General features: G+C 41.9%; 1 protein-coding gene across 9 annotated transcripts in view; it reads left to right on the top strand.

Annotated features, from left to right (window-relative positions):
* Positions 1-13,594, top strand: part of MAGI2 (membrane associated guanylate kinase, WW and PDZ domain containing 2) — a 743,930-nt gene extending 730,336 nt beyond the window's left edge. For 7 of the 9 annotated variants that reach the window (XM_064505113.1, XM_064505115.1, XM_064505117.1 and 4 more), the window contains one exon: positions 10,595-13,594. In XM_064505113.1, coding sequence (XP_064361183.1) covers positions 10,595-11,394 — 800 coding nt within the window. In that variant the 3' untranslated portion in view covers positions 11,395-13,594. The remainder of the gene's footprint in view (positions 1-10,594) is intronic. The other 2 variants (XM_064505151.1, XM_064505136.1) reach the window with 1 other exon arrangement.
* The last annotated feature ends 3,059 nt before the right edge of the window (positions 13,595-16,653 follow it).

A 16,653-nucleotide genomic window follows, 5' to 3' on the forward strand; every position in this document is an offset into this window, starting at 1 on the left:
TAGAGTGGCATTTCTCGAGCAGAGAGCAGATCCTCTCGTCTACATTTGTAAATGAATAGTGATTTGGAGGGGATGAATTTCGTACTCTGCAGAAGGACCCAAAAATGTTGTGTGTCCACCTCTGGCTTGAAGTAAACAAGAACATTACCTTGTACCTCCAGATAAAGACTCCTTCTCTAAAATTGTCCGCTGAACTTGGATGCAGGGGCTTTGCACTCATTTAAGTGATCCATGTTTTCAGGGTGTAAAAAGACTGGCTTTTTAGCTTGCTTAAAATAATCCAGAAACAATGCTCAGCTATTTTAGGAACAAAAGTACAACTATTAAAGTACAAGAAGTTGTGCAAAAGCCCAGCTACAAGCAATGAAGCTGTATAGGAAAAGCCTTGTCAGGTACAGTGCTATGATACCTAGGACTAAATTAAACAGAGCCTCTTGTGACTCTAATCATTGGCACCTAAAATTTGATGTGTCTAAATGGTCACGTAGAGAGTGATTTAAAAAAATATTCCAACTATTAGAGAGGAGAAGGCAAGCTTTTTTCACAGAGGCAGCTGCAGCCAGCGACGCAGCGCCTGGCTGATGCTCTGTGGCCCGACAGCAAGCAGGGGTTAGGCGAGCTCTTGGCCTCTGTCAGATTTCTTATAGTTTGTTACTCTTAGCTTGGAAAAAAAACCTCAGAAAATAAAATGCAATTTTAAACTTTAACAGTATGAGGTAACTGTCACTCTCCAACTGATGTTTAACAAACATGACCATAGAGCATATTATGTTTTCCTTAGCTGCAGCAAAGCATATGCAACCCAGAATTTTAAACATCTGGGTTTTCTAATATTGTGCAGTTTGTGTTTGCTCATTGAGAGCTGAATATTACAATGTTCCTCTCACTTATTCATTCACTTCCATCTCATTGCACAGTTTTCAGAGAAAATTCTCAGCATCTAAAAGACATCAGAGATGACTATGGACACCACAGTAAGCCTGGTGCCTGGGTCCGCTCTGCATCTTCACTGCTCAGTGCCCCAGAGTCTCAAAAGAGTTTACAGAGATGTCTAATTCTGCAGCTGGCTCCTAACCCAGACAGGACTGGAATCCTTATTCATGAGCTTTGTAAATGCGGATGCATTTAAACCAAGTTGTAGGTATTGCTTAAGATCCTGTCGAGCTCTTAAACGAGAACTGTCAACACTCAGCACTTGTCAGAAAAAACTTTCTGGCAGCATTTTATGTACAGTCAAAATGCTCTGAATTCACTAGTTAACTACATCCTATATATTATCTACATAGCCTTAATAATAACATCTATTTATTGACCTGACCGTGGTGCCTACTGTTAGCACCCATTTTAGCTATGATAATTAATAATTCTAATAATTTTAATATTTAAGTTTAATTAAGTGCGTAATATCCAGCTCTTAAATTATTCAGTCTTTATAGCATGTTTTTCATTAATACCGCACATTCTATTAACATATTTATGAACACCTTTTATGATTTAATGTGGCTTAATTCTATTAATAAAAATTAATTAAAAAGTCATTATCTTTTTTAATTATACAGCAACTTGTAATGTAGTTTTCCCAGCTTCACCATGGCTCTGGAAGAAAACTGCTGTGATTTCTGTAGCTTCTATTCTATTGCCTGATCACACAGAAAAAAATAAGGACTCCTTTCCTGAAGGGCTGAGGTCCTATTACCTGAATAGCTCTGGTCTGATAGAGATGCGAGATGCTCAGCATTTAAAAAGGGTACCAAGCTGCACACAGGGAATGATAATTTGTGGTAAGAGGAACATCATTCAAGACCAGCACCCAGGCTGTCTGTAGGCTTAATGCTGGTGCAGTGGTGAGGAGCGTGCTGTATATAAAAGCACGATATCGACTGCAATTTTATATTTCAGCTGTTCACAATATTAATGGAATAATCCTGTAACATTTACACAGATGCATTAACCTCACTCAAGGGAAAGTCAAATTTAACCTGTCCGCTCAGGTCAGTCATGATAATTTCCTTAAATATTTGACGGATAGGACTATTCACTAAATCCAAATCTGTTGGGAACAAAGGCAAAATGGGTCTTGCAGTGAATGATAAACTTTTACTCATAATCATCTGGCCTTGATTAAGATTCACAGCCAGAAGACTATTAGTAAATTAAGCAGTGTTTGAAACAGAACCTATTTTTCTTTATTTTTTTTCCCTCTCCCATTCTGTAGTAGGTTTAGGCAGTATTTTTCTGCATAGAAAAAAATATCTTTTTTATTCATGCTATTGCCAGAGCAGTATTAAAATTGTCTTAGTCCTCAGTGAAGAATTGTTGCAAGTTCTGTTTTATGTTGTTGGAGAGGGTCAAATGATCCAGAACTTAGGCATATTTTTAAAAAGTCTCACTGAATTGTTTATAGACACGGTTTATATTTAAGAGGTGAACAATAGCAGGGTAATCCAGCCAGGCTAAAGTTAGATGCAGCACCCCGAGTTCATCCAGGTCCCAGAGCCAATCCAGTCCACTCACTTTCCGGGACTCTCCTGCCCAGTGTGCCTTTAAATTCATCCGTTAGCACCTTCATTAGACTGAAAGTTTTCTGGCCGCTTGTCTGCAGTCACCCATGCTCGGGTGCACCCAAGGGCCCATCCTGGGACGAGGGGGGGGGTAAATCTGTGGCAATCCACTCGGCTTTGATCCATGCCTCATAAAAGCCTTCACAGGAGCAGCTGCCCAGCGTTTCCGATCAGCTGCGTATACTTCCAACAGAAGAGCAGACATCTAACTCCAGAGGCTTTTCAGAGACATCCATTTCTCTGCGTGAATTTGCAAGGCAATTAAATAAGTATCTCAAGTGATTAGGATGGTAAAATGCTGGTGAAGCCATGCCATAGTTAATGACCAACTCAAGGAAAAGGGTTTGCTCAGGATGCAGGGGATAGAGAGTAGGAGCAGAAACAGAGTATGGAATAAGAACAGGAATTCATCTTTTCAAGTCAGATTAATCACATCTGAATGTATTTTTGTTAACCATCTTTAAAAGTAAATATTGTATGTAAAAATTTGAAAACTTCTTTCATCCGTAGTGCTTTATACAGATTAATGCAGACACAAATCGACCTATATGATGAATCTCTTGTTCCAAGAAAACACTGAGCATTTTTCTAAAGTGTTTTTTAAAGTTTTGCCTCACAGCATACAGTTTTGCTCTCTCTGCACCATGTTTAAATTTTCCCTTTCTCTGTCATTTCTCTTAGTTCCATTTCTCTTCGTTCCAAAAACAAGCACTATCATCTCCTGCGTTTCTGCAGATCTGGTCTTCCGAGTGTAACTAACAATCTGCTCTTTCTGCAGTGTGTGTTCAGTAATTCTCAGATTAGCTTTCTGACCATGGAAGTACTTTTTCTAAAAAATTTCCATGCATAGTGTAGAAATGGGAGGTGGAAAGAAATTTTACCCGAGTCAGGATCATTCAAAGCCTCACCACATGGCCCCATGGAAGAACTCCACAAGCACCACCTCCATTGTAAGAAGATTTGGGGATATCTTTCACTTAATATCTAGTTAAAGGATAAAATTAAAGATGCATATAATGAAGCCAATGGAAATAATTTTTTGCCCATAAGTAACAATTAGGAATCTGAAAAAAAGTGAGGCAACAGACTATAAAATACACTGGGAAGCGCATAAAGAAGGAAGCAGAGCTATGCTTCCCAGTGTCGGAATAGGCCAGAGTCAATGGCTGAACTTTCTGCATGTAAAATTAACCGTTTGAAGTTTATGGCGGTGATAAAATCTCCCTCACCCAGCCTACCTTTACAGTCACTCTCAGTCCTTGTGGACATCTGCAGAAGCTGTGCCACTAGGAGCTCAGTGTAGCTCTTCCAGTGTTACACTAGAGATGAAAAGAAAAACTCATGATGACTTGGGTCACAGAGAGACCAGAGCGGTACTTGTTTAATACCCCAAACTTCAGTCTTTCGTAGCAAACCATTCTACTTTTACAAAAACCCCAAACCCAAAATTCAGAAGCGAAAGACTCAGACACATGTTCAGTTTCCTGTAATCTTTCTTGTTTTTGCATAACTCACCCCATTTACCCTGCCCAGCCATCCTTAACCTGTGCAAAAAATACGTGCAAAGTCAAAATGACAAATTATGAAAAGGGCATAAAAATTTTGCTCTTAAACAAAATTACACTTACAAGCTTCTATAAATATTCAGAGACACCATGACATTACTGAGTACAGTCAGGCTAACAGTGTAATGAATGTGGTTACATCAAGTCAGTATGAAATTCGATAGGTTTTCATTGCAACAGAAGCAAGACTCCACAGAACCAAACAGATCGCCTAACTGCATTTATAGGGAAAAAAAGAATAGCTCCTATGCCAGAGTAACTGATTATAACCTCAATCTATATTTGTAAATGTATACGGCATGTATGTCATTTTTGTACCTAAAATCAACATTTTGCAGCCACAGCACACTGCCACTATAGCGAAAGCAGCACAAGAGCAATGCTAAGGATGAAATGGCCATGCAGCCTCGTGGTGAGTGACCAGGTGAAGGATTGTATCACTGCAGAAGCTGCCTAAATCATTTTGAAGTTTATTAGTGTTGAGGATTTTGAATGTGGATAAGAGCAGTGGAAGGCGAGTGGACTTCTATCTTTTAAGCCAAGCAAAGAGTAACTTGTGAGAAAACATTTGCATAACACTACTGAATAATTAACAAGAAAAGAAAGTTTATAGCCAAGGCTATGGGCAGCATGTAAGACAGATGATAGAGTTCCCATCGCTGCTAACTTTCTTGGGGAGGGTGGAAGGAGAGGACGGTATATCATAGCACGCCTGCATGAGGCTGACAGCTGAACAGAAGGTACCAAGAGCTTTTCCAACTATCACAGCCTCACAAAATCATTTACTTCAGGAGACAAAAAGAACCCTGACTATCTGGGCTGTGGAAGCTCTAGGACGAAAGATTAAAGATTCTTTAAATATCTGAAATATCCCTCCTTAGAGAACACTAAAGACAAGCTGCAGGAGACCAGTGCAATCAGGAACATCACAGGCAGGCCACGCTGTAATGAGAAAGAGCTGAATGCATTGCTGGTGTAACACCACCAGAACTAGTGGATACTCACCAGGGGACAATTTGTCCCATTTTCTTTATTAGCAGCATCTGTAAGAGCTGTTTGCCACCTTCTGGCAGTACATAATTTCAATCAGAAAAGTGGGGAAGAAAAATTACATCGTATTTTTCATTTAGTCAAAAACTCTTTGATTCTCTAAGAAAGCAATCCTGGAAAAATACTAAAACAGCTGCTGAGACATTTCAGGGAATATTTAATTCATACTACTGGAAGTGTTCAAAGTGTAAAAATATAGTTCATTATTCACGTACTTTGGAAATTAAAAAGGCATTGAGAATTTATTTTACTTCAGTAGTAAAATGTGATAGTCATTTTAATTAATGATCCTATTAAATATTAAAGAAATTAATATTAGTACTTTATGGCTAATTTTCTCCAATGAAAAATCCCAAATTCTTGATACACTACTAAGTAACTATTTAAAATATGTCGATGCAAAAGGAGACCCTAGTAACAAATCTGAAGCTTGGCAGAGCCGTAAGCAGAGCAAGGCTAGACTTGACAGAGCCTTAGATGTGCAACCTCCAAAGAAAACATAAGTATTGCAGCAAATTAAAAAAAAACTATCTGTATGTTGAGCTCTTGCCTGTGATCTAGTGCCTAGGCAATGCTAGGAATAGATGGGCACAAATCTCTTTTTGACTGACAATAAAGCTGAAGTCTCTTTGGCTGGTGGTTCATGTGCAAGCCATGAGTAAGCACTGGATTCAGATAGAGGAGTAGGCTTTGAGAAAGGAGCAGGTAGATGTATGAGAATAACACCCTCATTTCTAGTCCATTGAACATGTACAAGCCAAGGTAGCAAAGCAAACAATTCATATATGTGGCACTTCTACCTTAAACAAAAAATCTTTAGACAGTAATCCTCAGTTCCTGATGTTTTTCCCTTGTCGCTATCCCCCACCCCACCCCAAATGGCTATGTTCATCTCTTGCTTGTCCTCCTACACCCTGAAGATCTTATATATGTGGTGTCTCTTACTCAGCAATTTACCCCTTGCCTGGGAGTTGTGTGAAACAGTCTGTAGGTGAGTCATTCTTGCACGTTATATAGGGAAGCACCGCCAACTTGTGTGCCGGTGGAGTATGGAAACTAAAAGGCACCCAGAAAACACCTACTAAATTATACCAAATCAAATACCATCACAATGACTGATTATACTGCAGCTTCCAGCTCATTTATCTTGTGTAAATTAATAGGTCAAGGGAGATTTTCTCCCTTCAGAGAAAGCAGGGAGGCATCTATTAGCCTTCAGTGAGGAGTATGCCTTTGAGGAACCATCTCTCCTGTAGCAAGGATGATATGTCACCATAGTGACAAAGTCAAATACAAATTTAAAACTGCATCATCCCTACATCTGCCCTGTAGCTTCAACTGAATTTGGTGTCTTTCACTTCTGCGTGTGTGTGTGTGTGTGTGTGTGTGTGTGTGTGTTGTTGCGCAGTAGTAGTTCATGCTCTGTTAAACAATTACTGTCTCCAATTCCTCCCAGAGGGGAAGGGGAGAAAAAAGTGAAAATATTGCTGTGTCTCTAGTTCAGAATGTTTGCAAACTGTTTTGAGCTACTTTAGGATAACAGACACTGAAAGTAGGTTACGTTCACATTTACTACCATAGGTATTGTACAAAGCTTAAAAACTGAGGCAAAAAAAAATCAGTGATTCAGAAGTATTATTAAGTGTCTCCAAAATGCAGCTATAACCTCAGAATGAGCAGAGAGAGAAATCATTAGGTTAGTTGCTCTGAAGAATAAAATTATGCATTTTTCTCATGTTTATATTTGCTATGGAAAAGCAATCATCTTAGTGATGTTTGAACTAGCCCAAATGAACCCTTATGGCTTGAACACAGCTCTTAAAAAGGCTTTTCTTTCGAGCAACAAATTACTTGCATTACTGCACTTTGCTCTATCCTGGTAATTTTGATACTTCCCCATAATGTTCAGACATTAGGGGAAGTAGGTTTCAGTACCCTCACATCAATATTCCCTTCACTGGCCAGTTACATTACAGCGACGCTTGGCTGGTATTAACATTTACCAAGGTTGAAGGATGACTTTCTACATAATTTCCTTTCATTTAAAAGAAGCCACAGGTTGGGTTGGGCTCGTTTCCATCTCCATTGATGGTGCTTAAGGCTCACAGACACTCATTGCTCTGAAGTTCTTACGCACAAGTACTGTATTACCACAAAATACGAATGGTGTGGGTTTTTTTTATCTTGACAGCTTTTTCCCTCAGTCCCAGGAGATACAGCTTATATAGATGCTGCCCCAGCAAGAAGGTTAGGCATAGTTCAAACAAGCTGCAGCCAGTGGCCCATGTGTGGCTCTCACACAGCCAAACTCCCCTGTAAATTATGGCTGCAAGTCTTGTTTAGTTGGTGGAGTTTTCTTTTTGTTAGGCTTTTTTGTGGGGGAGAGGGGAAAACCAGATAATGTCTATAATATTGTATGTTCTAGCTTGTATACACACACACACACGTATACTCACACATATTATTACATGTACCTGTTCAGATATGTTCCCATTTACTAATTTCTGCTGAAGTACGTTCTAACCAGCTATAAATGCTCACTGAAACATTTGGTGATTCTTTTCTCACCTCCAAAAATCAAAATAAAAAAATTAAAAATTAAAAACTCTCTTGAGGGGCGGTTCACTAAGAAATCAGTGCAGCATTCCCTATAAGTCTCTAATCTCCAGGGAATAAAGCAGCAGGCCCACTCACCCCAGGCTCTTGCAGCCGGAGTGTCCCGTAAATGGCTGGTGGAATATGGTCCTTCGTGCCTGGAGGAGCAGCGAGCAGGGTTTGCCACCCTGTTTCTGGCTGGCGGCCACCTGGCCTCTCCTCCTCCCGCCTGGACCAGACAGTTGATTTCAGCGGGGTGGCACATTCTGTGCATAGGCAATCTCATTACCCGAGAGCATCTTGCTGCTCCCGGCCATTGGATGTTTTTGCTGGCGTGCAGCTGATACTTCCCAAAGTAACGAGCTATTTTTGTAACTTCAGATGCTCTCAGGGCCTTGCATGAGGTCCGATAATGGCCCACTGCTCCTCACTGCCGCCCAGTGAAAAACATCACTGCTCAGTGAGAAACACCATCTCACGGGCAACTGGGAAAGACAGACTGTAGTTAAGTCAAATGCATTGGTCAAGCCAACCGTCACCACCACCTCTGCCCCAGGGAGGTGCGTGCTGATGCCGTAAACAGCACAAATCAAGCTGAAACTGTTTCTGTTTCCTTTGTTCATTCCTACATTCATTCACGTACTAATACCATAGAGGGAGAAAAATCACTGCGGGCATTTCTGCAGTACGGCGCGGGCACGGGGGTCCTCTCCGACCCCCGAGAGTCTGCGCTGCGGACGGAGGCACGGAGCAGGGAACAGCTCGGGGAGCAGGCACCATCTCCCGACGGCCGCAGGGCGGTCAGGGCGGGCTGACTTACTCTGCAGGGAGGCGGCATAAATTAGCTTGTACTGAGCTCCATGCCGCTGCAAATAGATCGATTTTCTAGTCCCCAAGCGAGCGCGATCGGAGCTAGCTCAGGTACCTCGCTGGTGCTCCAAAGGCATATTCACACTGCACTGCGTATTTCCCCTAAAAAATCAGGCAGAAGTGACTTGGACCCAAAGAATGATCACTGGTTTGAGTGTTAACCAACACAGGGTCTCGTGGATTTCAGCTCTGCAAAGAGTGGGCTCCCTGCCAGGTGCGGGGGGCTGCTCCTCCTCTGTTACCCACCGCTCGCGTTACTGCACCAGGGCTGCAGCACTACAGAGCAAAACGAAGCACAAGCCTAGGGAGGCAAACGCTTTCTTCTAGGCAAGCTCATAAGAGCTGATAACTCTACATGCATGAGCCCTCCTTTTATTTTTTCTTGCTCAAGTGCCAAACAGGGAGCAGATGGTACATTACTCAGCCTTAACTGGAGGGTAAGAAAGTGTGATTTTTTTAAAAAAAAATTCAGTTGAGACCCTCAGCCCATTTAGAGTCTGAGCTCAAAGTTTATTTGTCTTACACAGAACTCGTACTTTCTCCCCTCTCAAATGCTAATCCTTTCCACACATATGCTCATTATGCAAAAGCATATGACAAACACCATCTGGGAAAATAAATAGCTCTTCAGCTAACTGTGCTGCTCCCTCCGATTACATCACCTACCTCACTATTGTCTCTCCTATTTTTATCTGCAAAACAGCAATCACTCAATCAAGCTATTTACTTAAATGTGCCGTCTCAGTCAAGCAGGCTGCAGCTCCCAGGCTAGGGAGTAAAACCCATTTCACTTTTCAGGATAATGTGCATCTTCATGATAATTTGAAAGTAGCCGTTTCACGCAGAAAAATGAATATAGCTTTTAAAGGACAGTTCACATCACTGAGGGATACTAGTACTGACCCACAGATGCCCACGCTTGCCTTTCAGCTAGAAGGTTATATTTTCTTCCCCATGAAATATGCGGCTCTTGCCACTGGTTCCACCTCGTTTCCATGGATCCCTGAGACCGTCCTTCATCTCTGACAGATTATTGCTCATGCCGTTCAGAGCCATGCAGTGGTGCTAAATAGGGAATGACATTAGCCAAGTTCAGTGATTTCTCTAACCTCAAAGCAGAGTGGGTAAGAAAAGGAGCCATGCTGTCATTAGTCATGATGAATTCGTTGCCTGCCTTAATGTTAATCAAAAGAAATGGATACACAAGAGAAAGGCATTTGGGGGGGCCCACGACAGAATATTCTGTTTTGTAAGAAGATGTCTATTTAGCTAAATTAAACAGGATCAGCACAGTCCAGCCATATTCTGTTGAAGCTCAGTAGCTAGGAGAAGTTCAAAAAGCACAGCCGAGACGTTCAGGGGCTGCGTCGTGCTGTATAAAGGCAGGGCTCTGTAAGTACCCTGCAAGAATTGTGGGGCCATAAACACCGCAATATTGCATCTGTTTAGAAAAAATACAAGCCAGAATTCAATGACGACCTTATCTGAGCTACAAATTCTTGTCAATTATTATATGCTTGTAGGGACATATTTAATAGATGGCAGAAAGGCCTTCTCATTTGTCCTCAGAGACAGCGCTGATATCGCCCAGCTAGGAAATCCATTATACAGCTACAAAAGAGGCAATTTGATTTTGAGAGCACGTCTTTATTATTTTAACAATAATTTAACATAAGCAGAGAAAAGCAGAATCTGTTTGAAAAAAGACTGAGGTTTGCAGCATTTGTAGTTACCAGTTCTGCAGCTCCGACTTCTCCTGAAATCTTTTTTTGGGGGGGGGTGGGGGGTGTTTTCCTCCCCATTGACTCCACTGGGAGTTTCACCTCACTTAAGGCTGCAGTGTTTAAGCCTCGTGTGTGTTTTGGGTACTGCTGCCACTTGAAATATAGATACATGTGATACTGCGCGTTGCTGAATACCCCCGTAACTCGCTTCTCTTTGTTGTTACAACAGACGAACCAAACTCCTGGAGTGCTCCCTCTGCCACCTCCCCAGGTCTGCCGGAAGTAGCTCTTTCCCTCGATGACATAATCTCACCATTATCTTCATCACATATAGCCCCACCCTCTGACCCTTCTCACCAGATAAGCCCAGAACCAACATGGGATATCAAGAGGGAACACGATGTAAGAAAACCAAAGGAGCTTTCGGTGAACGGTCACAAAAAGAAAAGGTTAGGAGAGCAAAGAGAAAGGTCAGCAAGTCCTAAAAAGGTAGACAGGTCAAAGCATGAAGAGGCTTCTTGGAAAGGATATTCGGAAGGCAAAAATAAGACCACTGATGGTGGCAGGCCCACCTCAGAAAGTAAAGTGGTGGGACATAGCGTTATGATCGAGGCGGGCGCAAGAGAGCACGTGTGTGCTGGAACCAGTGATGAACAGTTTGGGAGGCTGAGGAAGCCGGAAAGCAAGAGAGGAGGATCTCTTAGCAAAAAAGAAGATCACAAATCCGGAAATACCAGTGAGAAGAAGTCAGCTGCAGCATCTGACCATGTCAAGCTTGACACAGGTGCTACCAAGACATACAGTAGCAATCGCTGCAGCTCACCTGGAAGTGATATGGACCACAGCCAGAGGGACCCTGACGGGAAACCCAGCGAGTTCCCCAGGAAGGGACATCTCCACTCCATCAACGCTCGCAGCACCAACACCACAGTTCGAAAGGCAACTGTCTCCCCAGGACCATGGAAAATCCCTGGCTCTGACAAGCTACCTAGCGTTCTGAAGGCTGGTACTTCTGCCATGAGCAGATAAACAAGGGACTGTTGCCCTCTAACTGTCTGAGATTGACGCAGAACATTCTTCTTAGTTTTTGTCTCACATTGATTTATTTTAATTTATTTTAACTATCACACATATACACGAAGCATTGAGGAATGAAAACATTAGTGTGCAATTCCATGACAATGTGCACAGTATCTAGTAAGTTCAAAAGCATATAGTCAACACGGAGATTTAAAATCGACCCTAAAGTCCCAGTTCCATTTTAGGGACTTTGGCAGCTATGGAAGAAACCAAAACAATATGAAGGACAGTACATCAGAGAAGGATAGTGCAGTGTAGCTTTAGCATTTTTTTTCCACTGCATGAAGGACTTGGATTTCATTCAAACTTTATATCAAGAAACTGGAACAAGTTAGAGCAATCACAAACTGGAACATCGCCTTAAATAAAACTGCACGGAGCAAGCTGAAATCGAGAAAGGATCTTTTCATGGAGCTAAAATGTTGTAAATAAATTGTTCTCAACATATCTAGACAGGGGTTAAAGGGTTTCTTTGAAGCATTTGGAACTGTACACCCATGACATGTCTCCACTGTTAACACTTTGAGATAGTCCACGTGATACCCTGTAGCATAGGTCACTGGGAGCTACGGGAGGCGCTGGGAATCTAGTGGATTAGTTTCTGTGATACCATTTCTACTGCCATTTTTGTGAACAAACCATATTTCTGTACATTGGAAAGGAGTTAGGGTGGAGTTGTATTTGCAAATTATTCTCAAAAGCAATTTACTACAGGTTCCCCGAATACCGCAAGGTAGCACACAAACCAATTGGTCAGGCTCAAAACGCCGGCATTTGCAAGGCCCTTACAGCGAAAGGAAGATTGCTGAAGAGAAAAGCTGCAGTTTCCTTAAGGAAAGGCCTTTCCCTCCTGCAGAAAATGATAGCCTCACTTATCAACAGTGCTATGTTTCACACCTATTTGCATTTAGTTCGGCTACTTTTACATTCCCTTCCCTCGGTCTGGCAGAGCAGGCGCCTTTACGGCACACGTTAACACTAAATAGACTGGTTTCTGAAACACAGTGTTTGGTGTCCTCATTCGGTAAATTTGATATATTTCCATTTTCAAAATGGTTCCCATTTTATCATTTTTTTCCCTACCTCCATTTTTTTTTTTTTATTTTATTTTGGTCTTTTTATGTTCATCTTTCTTGCTTGTCTGTTTTGAATTTCAAGCCTTAAGTGCCAGGTAAACATTCCAGTCTGCCTTCACAGGAAATAATTCCCGGTTCGGTCAGTCAGTCATCCTGTTTCAAAAAGATGCCTGTGTGTATGTGTAAGTGTGCATATGCTTATTCGTCCGTCAATATTAAAACAAAATCCTGGGCAATAATACATTGATAATCTAAAAAAAAAAAAAAAAACCTAAGTACTGTCAAAAGTTCATATTTAAAAATATTGTTCTCTAGCAATCTTAGTTCTTCATATGCTCTGCTCAAAAATTAGATTGAGATTGGCTTCGTTCCAAGAAATTAGCACATCACTGTATGTCTCAAACATTGCACTGGACTGAGAAATTTATAGGCATGTTCCTTCCTGTCCAATTATTTGAAAAGCCTCAAATAAAGGATTTTGCAGCTTTCAAACATTTTTTAATAAAAAGATCCATTTATAATTTCTAAAAAAGCACAAGTCCATGTAGCTGTTTACAAAACTCTTATTTAATGAAAAAAAATCTTTATCCCCTGAACTAGAATCCAATATAATTTGCCATTAATTTATTGAATCTGATTTTGGACAATGCTTCTGTAGTGTAGATGCACGTCCCAGTATCTTATTTTTATGTATAAAGAAAACAAACAATGAAATCTGAAAAACAGTTGAGATTATGCTAGCATAAACTCTAATTTGCACAGTTCACAGCTACTCCTTGTGCAGTAATTGCTTTATGCGGCTGTAATCGATAACCTGTGAAGACAGCACATCATCTAAACCCCATTCCAAATAATATTTCTGTGTAGTGTTAGCTGTGAATTTACCCTGTACAGCTCTATCTCTATAAATATAATTCCATGTATTAATAGTCACAGAAAGGCTGTAAGTGAGCAACTATTTTTATGAAACGCACCACTATGGATAAATTAACTTTTACAGAAATCTTGTTTACTGTATGATATTCTAAACCACTGTCAAATAAAATATATATCCAAAAATCTTTTTCTTTCAATTGTATATAGTCTGTGTTAATTTTGAGTGACACCCTTCGGTGTCACACCAAGAAATAAATATTTACATGCATATGAGCAGAATTAACTGCTACATTATAGAAAAGAAAAAGCTCCATTTTGATTTCTTACTCCAAAGAAGGTTAGTTTTTATGAATTAGCATATGGGTAATCATATGAATTCTGTACAGACAAGTTAAGGTGTATGAGGCTACAAAGGCTGAGAAGACTAAACTTTTACTTTCATTCCAGCGTGATGAACTACAAGAGAGGGGGGCAGTCAGACACACGCAACCGAAGGACAAACCTGCCCATGTACAATAGGTACAAAAGCGAATTTGGCAGCTCAAGCCATAGAAAGGCTTGTTTGCAAGCTGAGTGGAGGGGGACTAATTTGATTTCCAATTTACCTCAAAGAAACAATGCCCCAGAAAACATCGTAAGGATGTCAGAGTAATTGCAGCCAGAGCGCCTGCCCTGGGGTCCGATCCAGCTCTCCCCGAGTGCAACGGCAAAGCCCGCGTTACCTCCAGTTAGGCAAAGCAACCGGTTTGCAGACTGTGGACAGAGTTAGTTGTGCTGGCTGGAAAACTGCTGATATTTTTCACACAAATGTGACGTTTTTAAAATAAATATTTCCTTTTCTTTCATTAAAAAAAGTTTTATCTAAAAAAAAATGTAATTCGCCTTCGTACACACAGTGACAATTTCCGTGAAACCTCATTTGTCAGCAGACCGACACTCCTCAGGAGCAATTTCAGCCAGCTGAACTAATAATGTTGTTTTTCATTGCAATAAAGACGTAACTAATCTGAAATGTCTCTAATACTCCAAAAATAGTTGCTGCTCTTCAAATTGCTACCGTTTGCATGGCCAGAAATCCTCGAGCAGGTCTGAGACCAGCCCAGCCGGTGTCACTGCGAAGCGCGCTGAAGCAGCACGGCCTCACCACTACGTCACTCTGCCCAGTCTAACTTTTTCTACTAATAATGTGTCCTTTGTCCTTTAAGCAACACTGGCATGGTAATATAGCATTTGCTTTGTACTGCCATTCTTATGGCCCCTGCTTATCTATTATTTCATACCTGTGTAATAACGCACACAAAACAGGACATGTATTTTGATGCAGGTGGGCTGCTCCAGACTGTAAGTATACTTGCCTGCATGTGATCAGCAATACGCACTTGGCCAGGGATTTTGGTAAAACGGCACGGGAGGATGTTGGTGCAGCCTCAAGGCCTCGGGAGTGCTGCGATTTTCCTCAGCCCTTTTCTTACTCAGTGGCAAATTTTGTCTGACAATCACGGGACAGATTCTCCCCAGTTTACTGCATTCTTCTCAGGGCAAAAAAGGTCCTTCCCAGGATGAATGTCCGTCCTCCACTAATCCAAGCTCGTAATGATGCCTTTCCTTTCCCACACCCCTGGTCTAGGGACAAAAGTACAAATTTCACTAAAGCAGGATCTGGCTTCCCATTATTCAACATCGAACTTTTTCACCAGTCTGAGCTGGCCATGTTCTGTTACTGCCTTATTGTAGCACCGTAGCACAGAAGAGTCCTCACCACGTGCCAGACCCACGCTTCATACCGAGCAGTGTGGCACATGGAAAAGCCCCTGCTCCGGAGATCTTCCCTGGGTCCTGCGAGAAACCAAACAGAAGGCACGGAGGAGCACAGTGGGACAAAAGCGGTCAGCACGGTAGACAGTGTGCTCTGCCAGGAGCCAGTTCCCATTACTGCTGCTCTACCCTTCGTAACAACGCAAGTCCAACAGGACCACCTGGGTGTTCCTCTGCTCAGCAGCTTTACAAGGTTCACGCAAACAGCAGGGCCCAGAGGAGCGAGCATTCGAACAAGTTGCATACAAAAGCCAGAAGATTTAACAGCTCGCACAAAGCTTTGCCAAAGATGCTATCTTTTCTTCTAGAAAGTTGCTGGCCTGACAGCATGCCTTGTTTAGGTGCGACAGTGCACAGGCTGTGCTGGTTTCTCTGCAGTAGCCCCCCTAAACAGGAGGGACACTAGCAGGTTATATGTCTATTTATCCCTGACCTCTGTGGCGGGACTGCTATGGTTTCCAGTGTGGCTATCTGTCTGCTAGGAATTGATGCAGAAATTCAAACAGGACCCCATTTCTTACCTGACATTTTTCACCTTCCAACTGAATGTGCAGCCTGCCCTCGTCGCCAAGTTTCTCATCTCCATCGCACACCAACTTCAGCATACTGAACATTAACCTCTACTCAACATCAACCTCTCATGCCTAGACTCTACATCCCAGGTGCCCTCAGCACCATCAGATCTTTCCTGAATTTTGCCTCTTCCTTCACAGCAGTTCAGCTCTTTTGTTCTTAATCCTTTCTCTTAGTTAAGTTTTCCAGACTGTCTTTCAATGGATCAATTCTTTCATTTGCTTGCTTTCCCTCAGAACTTTGTCTTTCTCCTTTTCCTCTTTCTCTTTGGCCACCTCTCACCAGCTGACATCATTTACAACTAGCTCAGCCTCTGTCTTACGTATCTCAGCAGTTCCCTGTTAAACACCTCTGAGCAGCTGCTCATACTAGCCGATTCATTAATGTACTCCTGGATGTCATGTCATATAGGTATACTCAACAGCTTGTTGAAGTCCGTCCCAGATCATCTGCCTTTGGCCTCCTGTTATACAGAAACCAGCAACAGTCACTGATTAGACAAACCGCCTGTACACGCAGCCAGTAACTCTCCTTTGCAAGTATGAATAATGCTGTTATCTTCAATGCTGTTATAGCTGAATGTCTACACTGATAACGAGCCAAGCATTCAGGCTGGTTTTTGTGGCTGCAACATGCTACAATCTCTACTGGAAGTTTCCAAACTCATTTTACAAAGGTGTTTGGACAGGCAGAGCCACAGGCACGTTTGTGTCTTAGCCACGGTGCTCTTTTTGTACACCACAGTTGCAGCAGAAACCCGAGGCCAGAGCTGCAGAGGTGTACGTAAAAGAGCAGGCACCTCAGCTGAGGGGAGTTTTGCCTTCTGTGCTTCTCCGTGCTCTGAGGGAAGCTTTGGTGTGAAGGGGAA

The sequence above is a fragment of the Dromaius novaehollandiae genome, chromosome 1 (genome assembly GCF_036370855.1).
Source record: "Dromaius novaehollandiae isolate bDroNov1 chromosome 1, bDroNov1.hap1, whole genome shotgun sequence".
NCBI classification, from domain to species: domain Eukaryota; kingdom Metazoa; phylum Chordata; class Aves; order Casuariiformes; family Dromaiidae; genus Dromaius; species Dromaius novaehollandiae.